Source organism: Vanellus vanellus (genome assembly GCF_965231255.1).
Source record: "Vanellus vanellus genome assembly, chromosome: 5".
Classification (NCBI taxonomy): domain Eukaryota; kingdom Metazoa; phylum Chordata; class Aves; order Charadriiformes; family Charadriidae; genus Vanellus; species Vanellus vanellus.
The window spans coordinates 81,014,910-81,037,065 of record NC_138910.1 but is presented as its reverse complement, the minus strand read 5'-3'; the positions used below and the strand labels follow the sequence as shown (position 1 = coordinate 81,037,065).

The 22,156-nt window shown below is 40.1% G+C and overlaps 1 protein-coding gene across 3 annotated transcripts; it reads left to right on the top strand.

Annotated features, from left to right (window-relative positions):
- Nucleotides 1-8,624: 8,624 nt before the first annotated feature.
- On the top strand, nt 8,625-22,156 carry DEPDC1 (DEP domain containing 1; the record flags this gene model as incomplete). Of its 3 annotated transcripts, none has more annotated exons than XM_082484188.1 (12): nt 8,625-8,672; nt 9,501-9,766; nt 10,443-10,593; nt 11,802-11,920; nt 12,349-12,479; nt 12,801-12,845; nt 16,030-16,170; nt 16,652-17,530; nt 18,143-18,315; nt 19,282-19,458; nt 19,743-19,928; nt 21,958-22,156. In XM_082484188.1, 12 exons carry the CDS (start codon nt 8,625-8,627, stop codon nt 22,096-22,098), a joined length of 2,457 nt encoding a protein of 818 aa, XP_082340314.1. In that variant the 3' UTR covers nt 22,099-22,156. The 3 variants fall into 3 exon arrangements, with proteins under 3 accessions (XP_082340314.1, XP_082340313.1, XP_082340315.1); XM_082484187.1 differs by having other exon boundaries at nt 12,798-12,845; XM_082484189.1 differs by lacking the exon at nt 16,652-17,530 and having other exon boundaries at nt 12,798-12,845.

The following is a 22,156-nucleotide window of genomic DNA, read 5'->3' as shown; positions in this document are numbered from 1 at the left end:
ACTAATTTTTGAGAAAAAACGGGCACAGCTGTGATGCAGCTCGCAAATGAAAAGCAACAAATTGCAAGCAACTGCATGAAAGGATTATTTTTCAGACCAACTTCACTAAAACTGTATGTAGTTGGTTTGGGGTTTTTTGTTAAATTAAATAGTTTGGTGGACAGGGGAACCAGGGAGAAAATGCCTATATCTGAAGTAACTACTATTTAAAGGTTTGTAGCAGAGTCAGAAAATCAGTTCTCTTCTAAAGTGCAGGAGTAATTCAATAGAGTTCAATAAAAGCTATGTGAAAAAAATAGACACGGTGAAGGCAAATTCTGCATTTTTACAGAGAAACACTATAGATCAAAATTCTTAGCATACTAAGTACAGATATTAAATTATCAGAGCAAACTTTCATTTGCTGTTACACCCAAAAGGAAGCTGCAGTTTGCACCTTCCCATCTTGCCTTTTAAAAATCGTCTCAAGAGTGGATGTCACACAATACAGGAGACACAAGATTTGCACAAAGGTGTTAGAGAAGCACATGCCAATGGATTATTACAATGGATTCTGTGCCATATAAACAGAACTATGCCAAAGTTATCAGTAAAATAGCATACAATTAAAACTATATTTTAAAAAGATCTGAGTTAAAACAATATTGTTTCATCTGTTCAGAAGTACATTTCCACTAAGCAAAGCCAAAACCAGAGCATACAGACGCAGATAATGTTGGATCAATAAAAATTGTAAGATGAGCTTAAAAATAAACTCCGCAGAAAGAGTCCTTGCTGAATTTAAACAGCACTGATTATTGCTTTATAGCATAACCCCTTATCTATGGCTTGCCAAGTGAAGGAGGCTGCCCAGCTACCAGCCCCCACGCTGTACTGATGTACGGGGTCAGCCCATTCCAGGGGCAGGATTCTGCACTGCTTCCTTCCTTTCCTCACTTTACCGTAAGCTACAGTTCTCTACTCAGCCTTAGTCCCTCTCAGAAAAACAAACAAACAAACAAACAAACAAAAAAACTGAGTAAAGCCCCATGTAGTTGGCTGTTTTCCCTCTATTTTAATCTATGTTCTTTTACTTAGAAAGTAAAAGGATGACCAGCCTTCCTGGATAAAGTTGTTGGATAATTTGAGGCATTGCTAGTTTTTCATTTCATCACATATTTTCAAGGAGCGAATAGATCAGCATAAGCAAGAACCTCAAAATGCGTTGACATTTCCATAAAGAATCCAAGTAATAAGGGGTTTTTTATTATTATTATTATAGCTGTAACCAAAATAATTTGAGAAATGTTTTTCAGAGGGAAGATAAATACCAAGAGGAATTTCCTCCTGTTTAGAGGGAAGAGTCCATCCAGACAGATCTGTGCTTCGGTGAATGGGCTGGATCCCATGCCAAGGAATTCTGTACTACTGACAGAGTGGAGCGAGCGAGTGGCTTCGGTACTCTTCCTGTGCCCCTGAGCTAGCGAGAAGCAAACTCAGCTGAATCCCTTCACTAAACTATACTTAACATCCATTATTTAATTAAGTCTTAAGCCAAATGACTGGGGGAGAAAAAGCAACAAGTTAATTAACATATCATGATGCAGTATAGAAAAAAACCTTTGACAGGAAAATAAATAATATATGAAAGGCAAAGCAAAAGGGCTCTAATTGAGGATTGGTTCAAAAATACCTTGAGCCTCACACTGTCTGTATTAATTAAGTGTGTTTGAAGCCAGGACATCTCATGTCTATACATGCAAAGGCTCTGTTTGCAGCTACAGCCTCAGATACGTAGGTAGTATCAATACTTAACAATCTCAGGTATAGCAGCTGAAGCTGATAGTGCTGTGTCATTTTTGTACGCAATATCTTTGAATCCTGTTAAAAATAAAATAGGCTTTCATTAAGGCTGCAGCCTTCATCTAAGATGGTTGCAAGCACTAGTTGTTAATTATAGATTAAACATTTCTGCAAGACTTTGAAACTGTATTTGAAACTAACCCAAATAAACTGAGCTCCAAGCTCAGTATTTCTGAAAATTCAAAGATCACACAACTTCATACACATTTTAATTGTTTGCACGTATTTAACATTACATGAGTTTTGCAAAAAGGCTCTTTGTGCACATCACCCCATAGTCGTATAATGCTCATCTTACAACTACTACTGCTATAGCTACTTATACTGTTACACACAATCCCCTCATCCACTTGATAGATTTTTTTCTTAAATAACAATTAATAATAACAAGTAGATGGCTGTTAATTGTTATTTCTACACTAGCAATGTTCCAAACATGCCTAAATGTTTTTATTCGACTCAAGATCAAAAGCTGTCTACATTCTAAGTTTTAAGAGGTATTTACATTCTTGAAGTAATAATATAAACACAAGTTAAACTCCTACAAGGTTAAGGGATTGTATGTCCATAAAAAAAATATATTATCAAAGACTTCAAAGTTTTTCTTTATGACTTCTATAAGACATCAGCACATTTTCACATTTTTATAAACTACTGCAGAAGACCTACTTAGAACCTTTTGCTGGGAAAACAGGACTAAGACCAACGAGGGAACTGAGTAATGTTTTCCTACCTGGTATGAAATTACAAGTGGTGGCTTGTAATTTCAGGGATCCCTATTACGTAAACTGGTAGGAGAGGTCTGTCAGGAAACACCTCAAGCAGGGCTGCAGGCAGAGGGTATGATTTATAGACTGCACATTACTTCTGTTAACCAACATGCTAACAGAGAAGTGACCCCACTCCTCTGCTGCAGATGGGATCCAACCTGTATTTAGCAAAGGATGGGGATGAAGGGCAGAGTCCTTAGCAGCTCATGGGGCTCCTGTCAACTCATTAAGGAGGGAGAAGGCAGGGCACTAAGTAAACACATTGGATGATGTGAAACTACAGTGGGAAAAGGTGCGGGGTATTTCTCAGTGTCTGTGAGGTGCAAGCAGAAGAGGATGCTGATCCATCGTCATTCAGAGGAAAGAAAATAACACAGAGCTCGGGTTGCTTGAGTTTAGGGGATGATGGTACACAGAATTCCTCAACATTTGTTGGAGAGAGGAAAGTGCTTGGGGATCCTGAGTTACAGAGGGGTAGAGCAGGAGGTCCCAACTTATCATTCAAGGCTGAACAACAGCAGGATTTATCCTACTTGTTTGGTTTGGTTTTTCTACGCTACTGCATAAAACTTCCCCTCTAGTGGCTTTTTGTACAAGCTACTGACTCTACGTCGGGTAAAGTTTAGCAGGAGCAGAAGAAGATGGGGTTCCAAAGCAAGATTCTTCTTTCCTCTCAAATTCTCACATGCACATTTTCATGATAACCTTCACAGGCATTCTCCTCTATTCTTCTTCCCACACCAATCCTCCCGAAAAGTGTCTGCACTGGCACTATAAAAGTGCAGTCATTCCATCTCCAGAAAGCAGCAAATCAGCTGAAATGTTGTTATCTGAAAGCTGGTAAATTCCACAGAATTGCTTTCCAAAGAAAAAAAAAATATTGTAATGAAATTATGGTAATTGCTGCAGTTTGTCTTCAATGTGGATTTTTCCCCTAGGCACATCCTGCCTGGATTAGATTCTTTGTCTACAAAATGTTGCTCTTATAAAGTCTGTACTACACATTTTAAAAAATATATATATCCAGCCCTCACTGTTTAATATCCTCAAAGAATGATACATAATGTTCTTGGGGGAAAAAAAATTGCTTAAATATTTCATCTGGAAATGTAAATGGCTGAGTTCTCATCTTGTTATCTCAATGACACAAAGAGAACTGTATTAAGGACTCACATATCTTTCAACTGTTATGCATTTTTATGCTGCTTGTTTCATTTCACTAAATACCAGGCAATTTGTTTCACCTACTGTAAGTACAGAAGCTATCCTCCCTAAAATCAAAATTTAAAGAGATACGCATGAAAGAATAGCAGCAGTGCATTACCAAAGCATTCTTCTGAAATCTTCACAGCACTTCACAAACATTGCGCTGGACTCCACTCTTGGCTTTCCTATCAGCTTACACCAGCAAAGTCAAGGACTTCAATTCATCATCACTGCTCCTGATCATCCCAGCAGCAGTATTGTCATGGCTGCTATTACAATCGTATGTGCTTTACCTCACCAGAGATCAAAACCAACACTTAGCTGTGGGAAAGTCATGAACATAGGGGCCAAAGAAAAGCCCTGCAGAGTCAAGGGTCGTGTCTGTTCTGGGACGCGGGCCTGGTATCTGTGTTGTTTTGGACACCGGCTACTGAGTTTTCTTTCACTGGAAGCTCAAAGAGTGCAGTCTGTGCAGGGCTAGCACGCCAAGTCCTGCCGAGGCCCCAGGGCTCTGGTCACTGCAGTGCTTCCAAGGGGAAGAACACCCCATTTACAGCATCATCCGCATAAACCAAGTGCATATGTATTTGAAAATGTACATGGATTTGTATTCCTTAATGCCTGTGGGAAAGTAACGGAAGATCAGCGAGGAGGATTGTCAATACGCTCAAGCGACTTGCACCTGGGGTATCAGAAAACACATATATCACACTAATCATTGTTTAGTCTTGTGTGCTTGACAAGTAGAACATCTGCCCTTAGATAACATAGGCCTGTGAAGGACTCCGAGGCACCCTATCGAACATACTTGAGATTCCTGCCCTGCTGTCCGAGAAGATCAAAGCATAGTGGAAAACTACGCCTGCTTGAATCCCTGAAATACAGGCGAGAACAGCAGGCTCGGACTCTCTCTCTTTCTCACTAACAAGGACTCTCGTTAGCAAGGACCGAGGCCCCCGGTGCCTGCATTCCCACTTGCGTGCCTCTGCCCAGGTGCTGCTTCAGAGATCCCCCGGTTCCCAAGGGATCAAGATTAAATTTACTCTTTGCATTTTGTCCGTGTTTTTGTGGTTGTTCCTGCATCCTGTCTGCGTTGGCTTGCACAATGACAAATACAGAAAGCTTACATTATCACTAGAAGACTCCGCAATGTATTCCCTTACATTTTAAAATCACTTTCTACGTGAACTTAAGGGCACAAATGTTAATTCAGCTGCACTAAACATCATGAGATCAATATTAAGTACTTCCAATTCGCTTTATTCCTATGTCTAAAACTAGTAAAACAAGGACCTACAGCACACACCTCTTCTGTTTAGTAACACACACAGTGAAAAACAATCCAGAGGGACAGACATAACCTTGAAATTTTAAATGAACTCTACCAGTCTCTCTTTATTTTACTTTCTACCCTTACTAGTAGCAGACACCAAGGTCAAACAATTACAAAGGGGAAACAGAAAATAACATTTTACTTTGTGTTTTGCAGAACTTTGTATGTGAAGAGTTACACTGATGCCCTCCTACACCTAAGCTGGCTTAGTATTTGCACAGGCATGTGCTAGGTATTTGGTATTCTCTAATGAGAATAAAAGAAAGAAAAACACTGAAAGATAAGGAAATCTCATTATAAAGCCATAAAACTGGCTCTAAGAATATTTTCAGTGACCTGAAGGTACTCTCCAATCATTTTAAAAGACCGCTTATATTTCCAGTTGATTGCATCTATTCACGACCATGTAATGATAAAAACACAGAACACCTGCCTCTGTGTAGTCATTTTTCTCTAAGTAGGGAAACCTGCAAGCAAGAATAGACTTAAAATTGAATTGTAAAGGCCAAAAGAACTCTAGGTTTTGTCTCCTGGGAAACTGATTAAAGTACTCCAGGCTACAACAGGATGACACTGCTTACATTACTATGAAGAAGATGGACTGTAATGTTTCCCAGGCTATTCCGATTGTGACTTTTACTGTATTTGCCAGACATGTCCCTAAAATCTCTTTACTTGATCTAAGATATGAAGTTTTACAAAATGTATTAGATCATCTATAGGCAGTAGGTTGAATGCAAACACATCAAGCATTGTATTTTTTTAAACAACCTGAGAGATGGAGTACGGGAAGTAATCCACAGTGAAACAGTTGCAGTCATCACTTTCTACAGGTTTTACTCATGGAGATTTCCCTAAGATAATCAATAAATCAATTTGTGCTCTTGAACAGGTTTAGAGCCTGGGTCATTGGAAAAATCAATACTTTCTATCTTGGCAACCGCTCATCACGCAATTTTGTTAGAAAGGAAAACAGGAGGTGAGTTGTTGAAATATATAAATGATGAAGAGCATCTCTAAAGTTTTTGAATCTAGTGTCAGAATCCACATCTTTCTTCTTCTAAACAGTTGCAAAATGTAAGCAAAATAACACAGCTTCACTGCATTCTGAGTTGTTTGCTATACTGACTCATTAAGTCAACAACTGCTGGCTTACCAGCAGGTGCTACAGCTCACAGATCTGATAGACGTTATTAGGAGCCAGCTTTGACCGGTTCCTGCAACTGATTTCTTAAGCACATAAAAGCAGAACAGCCATCCCTCCTCTGGCAGGGTGTGTAGTTGAGAAATGGGTTTCTTGGTGCTGCTCCAGCCCTGGGTGTGCTGGGAGGCGCTGCCTGGTTGCTGCATGTTTTGGCACTTCGGCTTTCTATTTCTGTCCTTTTTCCTGGGTTGCAGCTTTGGGTCGTACCACTTAAATCCACTTGTTATGCTGGTGTGTTTTCTCACAGCAGTGATGTTTTTATACCCCCTTATAAAAGTATCTGAGGTATTTGTGTGTCTTTATTGCCTGTAAAAGAAGTCTAAGCGATGAGCCTAAGATGTCTGAGCAATGGATGGCTGTATCAAAATGAGAGAAAACACTCATGGGGTATTTATAGCTCCCAGGTAATGAGTAGACCTGGTCTACAGGCCCTAAGAAACAGTTTTTTAAAAAAAAAAAAAAAAAAAAAAAACAACAAAAAAAACCAACAACACAAAACTGTAAAAGCTATGCTATTGCAATGTTTTTTGGGGGGGTGTGTGCATCTCTATTATACCTGTATCTGTAGGAAATCCACAGAATGCAACGGGGTAGTTGAAAGAATGTACTTTCTTCTAAAAAAAAGTGAGCATGTATTTTCAGGTAGCTGTGTGTAAGCAATGACCAACTCTCACAGGACCAAAGAAATGTGTAAACTATACCTGCCTCTTGAAGCATTGTCTGTGAAAGCACCCTGAAAACCGAGTTAAGTCACGTAACGTGAGTTGGCTTTTTTTGCTCATCTTAACAAATAACCAAGGTGAGTTTCTGAGAAGATGCAAGCTTTTAACCCTCTGTTCAGGACTTACCTGTGGCTGCTGTATGTGCTTGTAGGTGGCTTCTCCCATGCTCTGCTGCTCCATGCCCACATGAAGGCAGCCAGCTCGGCCCTCAGCCAAGGGGTATCAGCCATTGCCTGAGCATCTCCTGTGCAGGCTGCGACATGCGGACATCAATGTGAGGTGGTGCGGCCCTCTGAGGGACAGATTAGCTCCATCGACGTGACAGGGAGAAAGCAGTGAACTGGGATCGACTGCACCCTCAGCAAGTTTGCCGACGACACTAAGCTGTGTGGAGTGGCCGACACGCTGGAGAGAAAGGACACCATCCAGAGGGACCTGGACAGGCTGGAGAGGTGGGCCTGTGTGGACTTCGTGAAGTTCAACCAGGCCAAGTGCAGGGTCCTGCACGTGGTCCAGGGCAATCCCAAGCCCAAATCCAGGCTGGGCAGAGAATGGATGGAGAGCAGCCCTGAGAAGGACTTGAGGGTGTTGGGGAATGAGGAGCTCCCCATAAGCCGGCAATGTGCGCCGGCAGCCCAGAGAGCCCCCCGCCCCCTGGGCTGCATCCCCCGCAGCGTGGCCAGCAGGGCCAGGGGGGGATTGGGCCCCTCTGCTGCGCTCTGCTCTGGGGAGACCCCCCCGCAGTGCTGCCTCCAGCTCGGGGGGTCCCCACAGCAGAAGGACACGGAGCTGTCGGAGCGGGGCCAGAGGAGGCCCCGGAGATGCTGGGAGGGCTGGAGCCCCTCTGCTGGGAGGACAGGCTGGGAGAGGTGGGGGGGTCAGCCTGGAGAGGAGAAGGCTCCGGGGAGACCTCAGAGCCCCTTCCAGTGCCTAAAGGGGCTCCAGGAGAGCTGGGGGGGCACTCTGGATCAGGGAGGGGAGCCATGGGATGAGGGGGAATGGCTTCAAACTGGAAGAGGGGAGATTTAGATGAGATAGTAGGAAGAAATTCTCTCCTGTGGGGGCGGTGAGCCCCTGGCACAGGGTGCCCCGAGAAGCTGTGGCTGCCCCATCCCTGGAGGTGTTCAAGGCCGGGTTGGACGGGGCTGGGAGCAACCTGGGCTGGGGGGGGGGGTGTCCCTGCCCGGGGCAGGCAGTTGGTACTCGATGATTTTTAAAGTCCCTTCCAAATCTAACCATTCCGTGATTCTAATTAAACCGCCCGTCTGTAAGGGCCTGAGGAACACTGCCATAGCTCTGCGGCTGCTCGGGAGACAGTCACCCTTCCGCTGCGGGGTGGGGGCACAGCTCGCCGCTCACCCGGCCCTTCCCCTCAGGCCGCCATCACCCTGTCACCCGTCCCGGCGCCTGCGTCACCTCAGGCGGCACGTGCCCGCCCGCTTCGCCCAATCGGCTGCGGCGGGCGGCTCGCGCAGCGGATTCAAACAGCGGCGCAGCCGTTGGGCGGTGTGGGGTCGCCCCGGCGGGGCTGCGCCGTGCCCAGAGACATGGAGGGCCGCACGGCCGCTCCGGCGCCTTACCGCGCCACCAAGCTGGTGAGGGGCGGCGGGCCGGGGGCGCGGGGGCGGCCGGGGCAGCCTGGAGGCGGGTTCCGGTCTTCGGGAGGGTTCGGGGTGGGGGGGAGGCGGGGGAGAGGCGGGCCCTCTCCTCAGCCCGGGGCCCTCTCCTCAGCCCGGGGCCCTCTCCTCACGGGTAAAGCACAGATTAATATTAACCCTTCTGGTCAGGTGAATTTCTGCCGTGCCCGGAGCAGCGTGTGGCCCTTGTGCTGGCTGCTGTCTGAGTGCCACGCGTGGAAACCCGGGTGCTGTGGGGCAGGAGGGGGCTGGCTGCCCACCCGCGGCCGCCGTCCGGCAGTGTCAGGCACCCTGGGGCCCTCCCTGCGAAGGGGCTGCGGCGGTGGCAGCAGCAAAATGGGGGACAGCCCGCTAATTATGGCGTGTCATCTCATTTTGTGCGAGTAGATAGGAAAGGAAGAAAAAACTTCAAAATTTGAAACTGGTGACAGCTGGATTCGGCTCATGTCGGAGAGCTGCTGCAAACTGGAAGGTTGTGGTTTGACAGCGCCTCAGGAAACTGAGTTGATGTAACTGCTGGGTCAATAAAACATATTTGTGAAACTCTAACCGTATTTTCAGTTATAGAAGAATGAGATAAAAACCTAAATGAAATGTTTATTTTTTTTTTAATCTGAACTCTAAATTCAATGTTTCTGTATTAATACTGCTGCGTTATTTAGTATAACCACCAATATTTGTTAGTATTAATGTTGTGACTTCATTTATATGCTTATTAATATAATGTTGTTTTAATTGATACAGTGATCAACTTCAGGCTTTGATCTTGTTTTGTTTCCCATTCAGTGGAACGAAATTACGAAATATTTCCGAGCAGGCATGCCGTTAAGGAAACACAGGCAACATTTCAAAAAACATGGAAGCTGTTTTACCGCGTCAGAAGCTGTAGACTGGCTCCATGAAGTATTAAGGAATAACAGTAACTTTGGTCCTGAAGTTACTAGGCAGCAGACTGTTCAGTTATTAAGAAAGTTTCTCAAGAATCATGTGATTGAAGATATTAAAGGGAGATGGGGATCTGAAAATTTAGAAGACAATGGTGCACTATACAGGTACAGAAATGAAGACTAGTTAAAAGAGCTCTTCAGGTTGAAAACTGTATTTAAAAATCTTAATGCTCAGATTCTCAAAAATATCTTGCTTTGGGTTGACCAGTTGGGCGAAAAATTAATTATTAGCACCACTTTACTCCACTCACCATTTTACTTTACTCTGACTTGCAGTTTAGACCACACATCCTGTATGCTGAGGGCTGTTTCTGTGCTTTTGTCTAGCCAAGTTTTTCACTGGCATGTGTGCTATGCTCAAGTGCTTTGGAGAAGAGCCAAGGAGAACTTATTGTAGTAGCTGCATGCTGTGCTACCCATCCTGTGTTTACTTCTCATGTACTTTTTACAGAAAGTCTCAAGTGGGAAACAGAGCCTACCCTAAGCTCTAAAATCAAAAGTATTAATGGCCCTTACTTCTCAAATTCTGCTTTCAGTGCTGTATAAATATGAGTATCTTCAGCTTGACTTTGGAATTGAGAAAAGTAACCCAAAGCTAATTTATAGTATGATATGGTTAAACAGTCTTTTAAAGAGAAAACTTCAGCATTTTTCATCTTACTTTCCTGAATCTTTTCAGACTCTTATGGAATCACACTGATAGGATGTGGTTTTGGTTAAGTGACTTCTTGTATTTTTAATCTATTCTAAATGTATTTAATATCTCTCCTATTCATTACAGATTTCCTTCAATGTCTCCAGTTAAACCTCTGCCAAGCTCATGTCCACCAAAAGAGAACTTGGAAAACTTCTCTAGAGACAAAGAAAGACTTTTTAAACTGCCTCATTTATCCAGGACAACTTTTAAAAAACATGAGTTACTACAGTCGCTGGTAATAACTTATGTTTCTTACATAATTACAGTTGCCATGTATTTTCTTTATTCTTAAAAATAAAACTAGAAGCAATCATCTTTTAGTGACACTGTTCTGTTTTGTCATCTTCCCTTCTAGCTTAAGAAATACATTGGTAGGTTCTTCTAGACAGTGAAATAGAACACTTGCATAGGTATAATAGAAAGATAAAGCTATATTTCATAATGAAGTGTCTGGGTGACGTGTGTTGTTTCTCTTCTTGCATGCACAAAAAGTCATTTTTATTAAACTAAATATTCAAGCAAAATACATGTAAAAATTATAGCTTTAACTGTAACATGGTGTTTTTAAAATGCTGGCAGCAAGTGGAATGGATTATGCATTTGACAGAAGAAATTAAGTATGCTCTTAAACCTGTATGAAGCTGTTTTTTCTAAACTTACTGGCAATAGTTTGTGGGAAGGGAAATGGAGGGGTAGAGTGTTATTAATGCAGCCACATTACTTAATTTGAAAGAAAGGTCATTTTGGCGCACGCACACATGCCGCCCCCACCCACCATTGCAGTATTGGGCTAATTTTGCATCAATATGATCCGAGATTACATAGAGTTTTAATTGTGTAGATCTGCATAAGCAATTGAGCAACTCATGTCATCGGTATGGGAGGGGTTTTGTTTTCTTTTGCATTCTCTTGTTTTGTTTTGTCTCCTTCAGTGCAGAATTATCCTTGCTATGGTATTTCAAAGTATTGGGAGGGCTGGAAGGTAGAGTTCTAGAAATGATCTGGACAGTATTTCCTTGTTGAAACTTAATATGTTTTTTGTTTCGGACAAATAAAAAGCACAAATTTATTAACTTTTGAAAAATGTTGCAAGTGTCAGCCCTTTATTCTTTTGAGATTTCTCTGCATGTGCATATCCTTTCTAGATTTTGGTTGTGATCCTAAAGGAGAATACTTCACCTACTAATACATTTGGATTTTATGTGTTTCTGTCTTTTAAGCTGCTGGCTTCTAATTTGATTAGATCTTTTTTCATAGTGTCCTTTTCTGCTTTTTAGTGGGTATGCTTACATTTCAGTTTTGAGACTGTTAAGGTTACTCCCTGGATCCTGTTTTGGAATTTAATGTTCTGGAGAATGCCCTATGTGTTTGGGAACGATTTTTATGTAATTTTGAATTATCTTGAGGCTTGATTATCTTACGGTATAAACCACTCATTTTCAGGAAAACTTAGAAAAAACAAACCCAGATATAATAGAGGAAAACAAGGAAGACACACTACATAGGAAGGAAATAAGCCAGGAGTACGTGCAAGAAACTTGGAGAAATATCATTCTAATACAGTAAGTAATAGATTGTAAAAAGTTCCTTCTTGTATATGTGCTTTGGGTATATAATGGCCCGATCGAGCTGTTGGTTTGCAAATTTTTATGAAATGTTTAAAATTGTGGGTTAAGTGTAATATTTTTAATAACTATTGTTTGCATATGCTTTCTAATGTATTTATTAATATTGGATTTAAGAAATTTATTGAAATTTATCATTGCTGGTGTTGAAGTATATTTTAAGTACCATAGATTCTCGCTCTTACTGGGTTTTGGAGTGTGTCCCAGGAAAAACTGTGTCCTCAAATTGTCCTTCTGGAAGTGAGGATTTATTAAACAGCAAACTAGCTTATCAAGTAATTGGAGTTTGAATATATATGGAAAGAACTTGTTTTCATTCATTATTAGGAAACGTTTTAGAACATCTGCTCTTTTTCTCCCTGCAGTTTGCAAACTATTTTAGGCCTCCCATCTTTGGAAGAAGTTTTGCAGCCAACACAGATAGTTCCTGAGTACGTCATGTACAATATGACTAACACAAGCAAACATGGTGTTGTTATTTTGCAGGACAAATCAGGTAAGATTTTTTTTTTTCTGATTTTGCTCAAAGAGTCTGTATGGTGCAATTGCAACAAATAATAAATAACGATTAAAGTGTAATATGTTTCATGGTCTGTCTTTTACACTTTTTTTCCTAAACTGGAGTACATTTCAGTGTATTTGTGTGGAAAGTTCTGTAGATGTATTGCATTCACTTTTAAATTACACACGTGTAGCAATATTTTAAATTAGTTTTAAATTTGATCTTTTGTATTTATTATGTGTGCGGTTATTTGTATTAGTTATTAAGTCTTTGGGGTTATGTATAAATAATGTACTTGTTTGTTTATTTTAGAAGACCTCCCTCACTGGGTGTTGTCAGCTATGAAATGCCTCGCATACTGTAAGTCACTGAATAGCTTTTAAGTTTCAGAAACCTATTTTGAGTTGAAAGTGAAATATACTTGCATGTTAAGATCAATTAAGCAATACATATCCAATTACTGCACAGAAATGTAACCTAAAAGAGTTAACACATGTTAAAGATATTATATTTTGGGTAATCAAGGTATCACTCCTTTAGCTATTTATCCTGCTTTTTAGGCTGCATTGTCTGATTCTGCATATGAATTTTTGGCAACCTGAACAGGTTAAATTAGTGGAAGAAGAGGGGCTTCAGTATTCCTTAACCATGCAATGTACAGGAGAATATAATTAAACGCTGTAAGCTTTCAGTGGAAGCATGCCGTCCGAGGCCATGGAAAAGCTAAGGACTATTTTTTACAAAAATAATTCCTATTAACAAAGAGTCAGGTAGGGAGAAAACTTGAGTGCTTGGGCAAAACTTATGTGTGGTTTCTTCTAATGCAGTTTACCAGAAGTAAAAGGAACTTTCCTTTTCCAGTTACTGGCTTTTAGCTGGACTAAAACCATTCCTACATTTCATATTAAACTGGGGAAGCCAGTTCACAGAAAACCAGTTTTTCCTAGAAGAAATCAAACAAAATTTTGCAAAGGGTTTAAGGTCAAAGCATGCTTTTATAGTCAGCTTCATAGTCTACTGGATTTGTCATGAGAACAGAAGGAGTTCTGCTCATTTGTTCCTGGGTCCTGGACTTAGGGTAATACCAGAGGAGCTATACTCCATCTGCTTCCTCACGTTTTTCTTCAGATTGTCTTTAGCAAAAGCTTATGCTTAAAACCCGGTAAGACACCTTTTATAGTTGGAGTTCAGCTGTGGAAAATGAAGGCTTTCAATGTCTTACCAATCACTGCATAGTAGATGAGATGGATTTTTAGTCAGACATTTTAGCTGTTAAACGTATTTTGTGACAGAACTGAACTTTCATTCTCTGCAGACTGAGAGTCTGCACGCATCCACGCATCCCTTGTTTTGGAACTGATGTATGAAATATCAAGCAGCAAAACTGAAAGTGGTTGCAGCTTACAGAAAACTTAGTGCTTCTGTTTTGTTTTCTTTGTGTATTTGCTTAAATGTAAAATTTAGAAAGGCATAATGTTAAATCTTAAACTTTAGAAAAGAAGAATCAGTTACCTAAGGCATCGGTGTATGTGTACTTGAGCAGCCGCCTCGTGTTACTCCACAGTAAATGCTTTCCCAGTAGTTCCAGTTAACACAGGTTTTCACATATTTTGAGGGGGGAAAAAAAAGTACTTTCACAGTGAACCCAATGAAATTCAGTTTCTAATGGCTCAGTCTGATGTGGATGATGTGGATTCTTTTGCTAATAATGGAGTGGTTTTGTTTTTCAGCATGTGCTGTAGCAGACCTATGTGGTGCTAATAGTCTTTCTCCTTTGCAGTGCCACTGATTTTTTTTTTTTTTTTTTTTTTTAATGAATTTTCACAGAATCCAACTGTCTTTGAGGCTTCCTTTGTCAGATGTGTTTGAAATTGTGTTACAAACATGTACAGATTGCAATTATGTAAACTTTGTATCTTTATGAAGCAGGCTTTGAAAAGATTCTAGAGAAGCAGAGGACAACTAGACTGACAATTAGACTGACTTATTTTTTCTTTTTTTATAAAACTGCCTCTTTAATGGCTAACAGGGTATGCTAGAATTAGATGAGTGCCTCTCAAGTGAAATCTGAGATGATGTGCTTGCCCTGCTGTTTAACTATTGCCCCTTTTCCTGGCAATCTCCTTCGTTAGCTCCCCTCAAAGCTATACTGGCTGTAACGTGGTTGGATGGTGTGTGCTTATACATCTGCATATATCTCTAGCTGTTTGGTGGATCTGTGGTGGGGTCTGAAATGACCCATGAAAATGACCCTTTTTCTTCAACTGCATTCCCCAAAACATAGAGCCTCTTGCATGAAGAGTGCTATTAGGAAAAGCAGGACAGGGAAGAACTTGGTGAGTGGATTTAAATTGAAGTAGAAAATATAGCTGAGCACTGGTCTTTGAGCATTTCAATACCTCAATTCCCACATCAGTGCTGTATTTAGAACTGATAGGTCTTTGTATTCATGAGACAAAAACTGTAAGCAAGCTTTCTAGTTTTTTGGATTCTCAATTTCTAATTTGAGTGAATTAGTTCAAGTGAAGATTTTATCTGCATCTGCTAGCTATACTGTAACCAAAGGATTAAGGTGGTAGTTACTTTGCACCATGAAAACTAAAAATACTTACACTGGCAGGGGGAATACTGCTCTACTATATTTTTAGTGTAGTGTGTGGTAATGTGATTATGATTATAAAGTTTGATCATATTGAAAGTTCAATTTTCCCTGGTTCTATGTGTAATTAAAACTGCCGTCTCCTAATTCATTAGAATTGGCGTTGTAAGGTAGCTCGTTTCATTTGTAGGAGTTCAGTGGGGTATGACAATGTTAGGGTTAAAAGATCTACACAGAGGCAAATTTTATTCATACCAGGACCCTTTTCATTTATTCTTTTTCTTGTCTATAGCAACATGGTCAAGGTTTATTAATCAGATCTCTTGGATTATTGGGTTGTTTACCTGTCTGCTTCTGAAGAAAAGATCCACCATAGGAATAGTGGTGAACAAAACTTTCTCTTCGTGAACCATTTGAATAGAGGAGCTGAAAAGAGGAGGTCCCACAAAGGGAAAAGATGCTGACCAGCTCTGTTTGGCCTGTGGGTAAAGCAACGTGTATTCGTTGGCTGTCTTCCCAGCACATTCTTCAAAGCTGGTCACAGCATGAGCTTCTTGATCTGGAAGCTAGAGCTCCCTGTGGGAGAACTGGGGTAACTGTAGTTTGGAAATGAAGGAAATACTAATAGAGTTTATTATTATTATTTTTCTGAGGAACCTATAAAGGCTATAAATGAGTTTTAATTTGTTTTCTTGGTATGGAACAGCTTGTTGAAACTGAGCACAATTCCTTGGTGGCTATATGGAATATTTTATACCATTTTTGCTTACAAGTGGTGCAATGCTGAACTAAACAAAATATTTGTATATTGCTGACATGATTCTCTTCTTGTGAAAGTCATCCCTACAAGAACAAACTTATGTTGATTTTTTTTTTTAATTCTTTTTTTTTAATAATGTAATTGTGAGAATAAATACTTTGTGAATTTTCTTTCTCTCTCTTTAGGGCCTAGAAATAATGACATGAGCCAGCCAACTTACAGTGGGTTTGAACGGGATGTATTCAGAACAATTGCTGATTACTTTCTCAGTCTCCCTGAACCATTACTTACTTTTGAATACTATGAACTTTTTGTTAATATTTTAGGTATGTATGAATTTAGAAATAATCAGTGGAAGCTATAAATGTTTATCATCTGGGGAACAAATCTGTAATTCCAATGAGACCTTGACCCCCTAATCTGTGTGGTAGTTTGAATCAATCAGCGATGTTATCATTTTGTATTACAACATTAATTGAAATGCAGTTCTGTCTCATAATATCCTATACAAATTGCTGTCTGAGCTAACATTCTAAATATGCAATAACCATAACTTAAAAATATGTGCTCTTTCCTGTCTGTTCCTCACTGTTGCAGTATGTTAACTTTCTTTATTCTTGCACGCTGGTTGCCTTTATCTTGTTAGATTGCTTTTGGACTGAGCTAAATTTTTCTTGGGTTTTACTAACAGAGCTATAAATTAGTGTCTTATATTTGCTGTCTTCTCTGTTCAGTTAGCTATATCTTTTCTGGACTTGTTCATTTTCATACCACTTGCATCTTAATTTATATTTCATTTTCTGATAGTTATGTGTGGCTACGTCACAATTCCAGATATTTGCAGTGGAAAACATTCTGTCCAAGATGAGAAATGTGTCCCGCAACCTTCAAAAAACCTTCACTTGAACTCTTTCAAGTCAACTGAGTGTCTTCTTCTAAGCCTACTTCGCAAAGAGCCTGACAAAAATAAGAAAGAGTATGAAGTTTCCAGGAAGTCTTCTTCAGAAGAGCTAACTTTTCAAAAGCAATGTGCAAAGAAATTGCAGCAAAATAAACTGACATGTAAACAAGGTAGTGCTGATAGTCTAATAGGAGGAAGTTGTCAAAATCTTTCAGGTTTCAGGAATGAACAAGATCCACCTCGAACATTTAGGACAAGATGTTACTCTTTGGAAAGAATTGGAGATACTACTTCAAGTGTATATAATAAAAGAGAATCTGATTCTCTCAGGCAAAGTGATGTGAACACCATCCTGGGCACAAGAAATGGAAAACAGTCAGTACCGTATGAGCATAAAGCTAATTCTGTATCGGAGCTTGGTTTTGATAACACATGTCAAAAACAAACCCATGGTGTCAAAAGAGTGTCTGCCTCAACTCTTCAGGATAAAGAGCTGTTTAATGAGAATCGTGGGTCGAAGCAAATATGCAGGTCTCTGAGTGTACTTGGCAAGAGGAACTCGAAAAGTTGTGCTACCATTAATACACCAGTGGCTGAAATCACAGTAAAGCCAAGGCCTCAACTTTGTGGGCAAGGAAAACCGAATGTCTCTGGTGTGACTTCTTCAGTGGACATCAGGACTGAGGTTTCTGATATCACCGTCAAGAAGAGACTCAGCAAAAGTACCATAGAACTCTCAGAATACTCTTTCACTCACTCTTCTTATATGTTGACTGGCACGCAAAGTAAGATGGCTTTCTAAAGCATGTTGTATTGGCTTATTGTGTTGACTAACTAATCTGCTTCCTTAATCTTTGGCACTGTTGCTAGGTTTTTTGATATGCGTATAACATGTTCTCTGGGTTTTTAAAAAAAAATAATTTCTGATTGCTAAATTGCACTGTTTAAAGGTAGCCCATTGTACCTCTGCTAACAAGTAGTAGTGTGTAGTGTCTTTGGAGTCTTAAACCTGATGTGTCAGTAATTCACCTTTCTGTTCAGGTAAGTGATAAGTAATTGTCACATGGACACTCTCTAAGAGTGGGGCAGTGAATTTGCACAGACCTGCCTGTTGGAGATGTCTTTTTCTGGGCTTTGAAACATGTTTTCTGGGAATAATGTTCATGTCATTTCTTAACTGTATTACGGTCTTAATTGTACCAGCAGTTTATCATAATGAAGCAAGCTGGAGATGACCACACAAAAGAAGGCCACAAAACATTATCTACTATGTTACAGATGATTTCTATGAAACATAGATTATCATCATTGGAAAAAAAAATTCTTGTACTGAGATAAAAGTATCCTGAAAGTTGGTTCAAATCTTAATGACAGCCGTCTTTACGATTAACTTGTAGATCTACTTCAGCCTCATTTAGAAAGGATTGCTGTTGAAGCTCTACAGATATGCTGTTTGTTGCTTCCACCACCAAATCGTAGAAAGATTCAGCTCCTAATGCGTATGATCTCTCGGATGAGTGAAAATGTTGATATGCCACGACTGCACGATGCGATGGGCACACGTTCTTTGGTAAGAGAATCACGAGTGCAGCTTATCTATTGTTTTAAGAACATGGCTGAAGTAATGCTGCAAATACTAGCAGTATTTGGTACTTGAGGTTCTTGTCTCATTGCAATTAAATAGTGATTAATGGGCAGATTTTTTATCTCCAGAATATTTATAAAAATCTGACTTGAGGAAAGCACTTTCCTGTCTCCATCCTAATATATTTCAAATATTGATGTGGCTTTTGTTTACTTTGGGAGGACAAGGGAAATAATTTCTTAAAGGAATGGAAATTATTATTTAGTCTGATTTCTCACCCAATGGCCATTTAACATATAAGGTGTTGGCAAAGTGTCTGTAGAAAACCGTTCTTGGGCTAAACACTTGCGTATGTGAGTTACGACAAAAACACTTCCAAAGAAGTAAATGTTCTGCATATTGAGTGTAAAGACTAGCTTCAAGGTCTGAATTTAAGCTTTCATTGGATTGACTAAAGATTTTTGTCAAGTAAGATTAGATACAGCAACAAAGTACCTGCATATGCTAATTTAAAATAAGCCTACTACAAGATGGAAATATGAAAGCTGTAAAAGTGTTTTTTAGAGGTATTTAAAGTTGGATCTTGGTGTGCATTAGATCTTGGTCAGGTTGGCTCTGAAGGTTTTTTTTATCATCTCACTTGTCTCAAGATGGCTAATTGAAGATGTACACTTTTCTACAGGGGAAGACTTTTTCTTATTATTACCTCTTTAAAACCTGTATTTCTTACTCTTTTTAATTGAACAGTACTTTCATTTATCAGTCTAATGTTACAAGAAGTTACTTTATTTCAGATGAGGAAAAAATAATCAGTTTTCCTCCTCTCGACCACTGGTGTAGGCAAGAGAAGTTGCAGTGAAAGTCAGTATTGGAGAATTCATTGTGCACTGTGAGTGGAAAGCAGGCAAATCCCTCAACTGCACATACTAATGATCTGCTAAACACTTCCAGATGATACAGACCTTTTCTCGATGTGTGCTGTGCTGTGCAGAAGAAGTAGATCTTGATGAGCTGCTTTCTACACGATTAGTTTCCTTTCTAATGGACCATCAACAAGAAATATTTAAAGTACCAACTTACCTGCAGGTTGCAGTGCGAGATCACATAGAGTACGTGAAGATGGCTGAGGTTGGTGGCATGACCGAAGTTTAAGTTCAATTGCTGATTGCAGAGTATTTCTTAATTCTGAAGGTGGAATGGGAAAACTGCGAATAAACCCACTATATTTTGAATGCAAACTTTAATTATTAAATTGTTGGTGCAATCATAGCTAATATCTATGTTATAAGTTTTTGCAACTTGCAATGTCACTGTAAGTTAGTATGCTTGGATGTTTGTTAGGTACCTTCTTACTGAAATAGTACATAATAATTTGAGGATATGCAGAACTCTTCTTTAACTTCTTGTTTCAGTGCAAGTATCCAAAGGAAGAAATCTGTGCCATATTGCCAACGTATTCGTACTGCAAACAAATAACTCCTCAGGAGTTTGAAGAGCAAAAGGTTTCTACCTCTCAAGCTGCGGTGGCAGAGCTCTTGGAGAATATTATCAAAGATAAAAACTTGTCTGTGAAAGACAAAAGGAAAAAGTTAAAACAGGTGAGGAACTTGGTGGATATTACATCTTCTTCTGAAAATGCCATTGTGAGAGAAGGATCGCGGTCACAAGACCCTGGTACAGAGCAGAATGCGTGGAGGGAGATGCTCCTTTCATAGAGGAGAGATATTTCATGTGTTCTGACTGCATGCTCTGACAGGGGTTTTAAAGACAGTGTCTGATACAGTGTTTGATATTGTCTGGCGGCAGTAGCGTTCAAACAATGATTTAAAACCAGTATAAAATTAGTCTAAGATACTGCTCTCCATTGCATAATGTGTGCTAGAGTTTTAGCAGGGTTTGGTGTGGTGGACTGGCTATACCAGGTTACCATTAAAATGCTATGGATGGGCTTAAAATCAATAAGCAATAAAAGCAGGTTTGCTTTTTTTTATTTGTTTTTTTGTTGTTGTTTTAAGAGGTCAAGCTCTGTCTGTTCACAATTCTGAGACATTCTTTTCTGTAGCTTTGTGTTTTGTAACATGTATATTGCTCAAGATTATCTGGCACTTCTGTGACCTACTAACATATTGCCTAATACTAAATCTAAAATACGGCAATTCTGGCAGGATTTAATACTGGAGGGTTATTTTCTTTTCTGGAAAACCTTTGGCAAGTATTTCTGACCAACTGAATAGTATTGTACTTGTCCTAGAATCTCCTAAGCGAGTCTTGTGACTCAAATTTGAGAAAGCAGCTTTTCGGAGCAAGCACATTTCTTTCTCTTTGGTGCCCCTCCTCCAGCTTCTGCAGCACTGACTTTCATATGTGTGGTGAAAACTTTCTGGTCCTGTAAAAGCGAAGGCTGGACTTTTGTTCAAGTTCATTAATACTTCCTGCATGTAAAGGAGAGTAGTTAATTACAGCTGATTAAAACTTGGGGTAAGCAAGCAGTAAGAAGTGATATGCAGCAGTACTTTAAGCAGGTGAAGTGGGGAGGAAGGAAATAAACTATAATCCTCTAATAGTAAAACTTGAAGTACATACTTAAATTTTTGATTAGTTCTCACCGAAGTCCTGCAGCAGCTTGTACTGTAAGGGCCACATGTTAGCAAAGTTTTCAAATTCACAGAGCTGTAGCATTACAGTCTTGCCATTTGTGCTGGGATAGCTGGTGGTGTGATAAATCACAGCTTTTTGGAGTCATTATTCAGTTTTGATACTTTGAGTTGGGGAAAGCCAAATACATCTTGCTTTCTAGAGGGTTAGGTTCAACTTGGGTTATCACCGAAAGTTACAAGTGGTGTCATTTTCTGTAGGTTGAATCCATCAGCAGAAAGCTTTGGCTGATGCATAGGTGTATATACCATTATTCCTTCCTGAGGCCTTATGTAGGAAACAGGCAAAATGTCAAAAACATGTCTCTGAAGCCAGATGTTTTTTGTTTAGTTGTGTATCTGCAGGAATTGAGAAATAACTCCCTTGGTTAAGTAGCAAGCTTTCCTGAGAGAATACCTTCAAAATCTGCTGAATCTTAGCTTCTGTTTAGGTAAAACACATTTATCATTGTGATTCTTGAAAGGCGGCTTTCCAAGCACCACCAGAACAGATAGCCGTGCTGGCCAGACAGCGGGGCTTCCTGCAGGCAACTGCCGGCCTTGCTTGGGGCCGGAACGCTGGTCACACTGCTCAAACACAACGCAGCATTGCTGTTACTCAGCCGATGAGCAGCATTGTGGGCTGTCGTTGCAAATGGAGATCCCAGCAATTTGAACAGGAACGTGTTTGCTCCTAGCACTATTCTAGTCACAGCAGCTAAAAAACCTTGGGAAGAAAATGAGCTCAGAAGCTTTTATCACTTCAACAGAAAATGGGAGTGCCTGATAAAACTGTGATTTGACTCATTGTTTATCAGTTGTGAGCAAAGGGCTACAGCTTTGGTTAAGTCTCACAGCAGAGTTACTTTACATGCCGATAGTCTCGCTCCTTCTGCTGATGTACACCCTTACAAGGTGATTCGTGCTCAAGCCCTGCACAGCTGGAGTTCTTGGGGGAGTCTCTTGTTTTAATTTTTGCTTTTATGTTTTCTAGTTTCAGAAGGAATACCCTCTGATCTACCAGAACAGATTTCCAACTACAGAAAATGAAGCAATGCTATTTGAGAACAAACCTACCATCAAACAACCGATGCTCAGCCTAAGAAAACCAAGATTTCGTAGCCTAAGATATTAACTGAACCACACTTCAGCTGCTTATTTATTTGATGGATGGATGTGAATGATTTACCAAA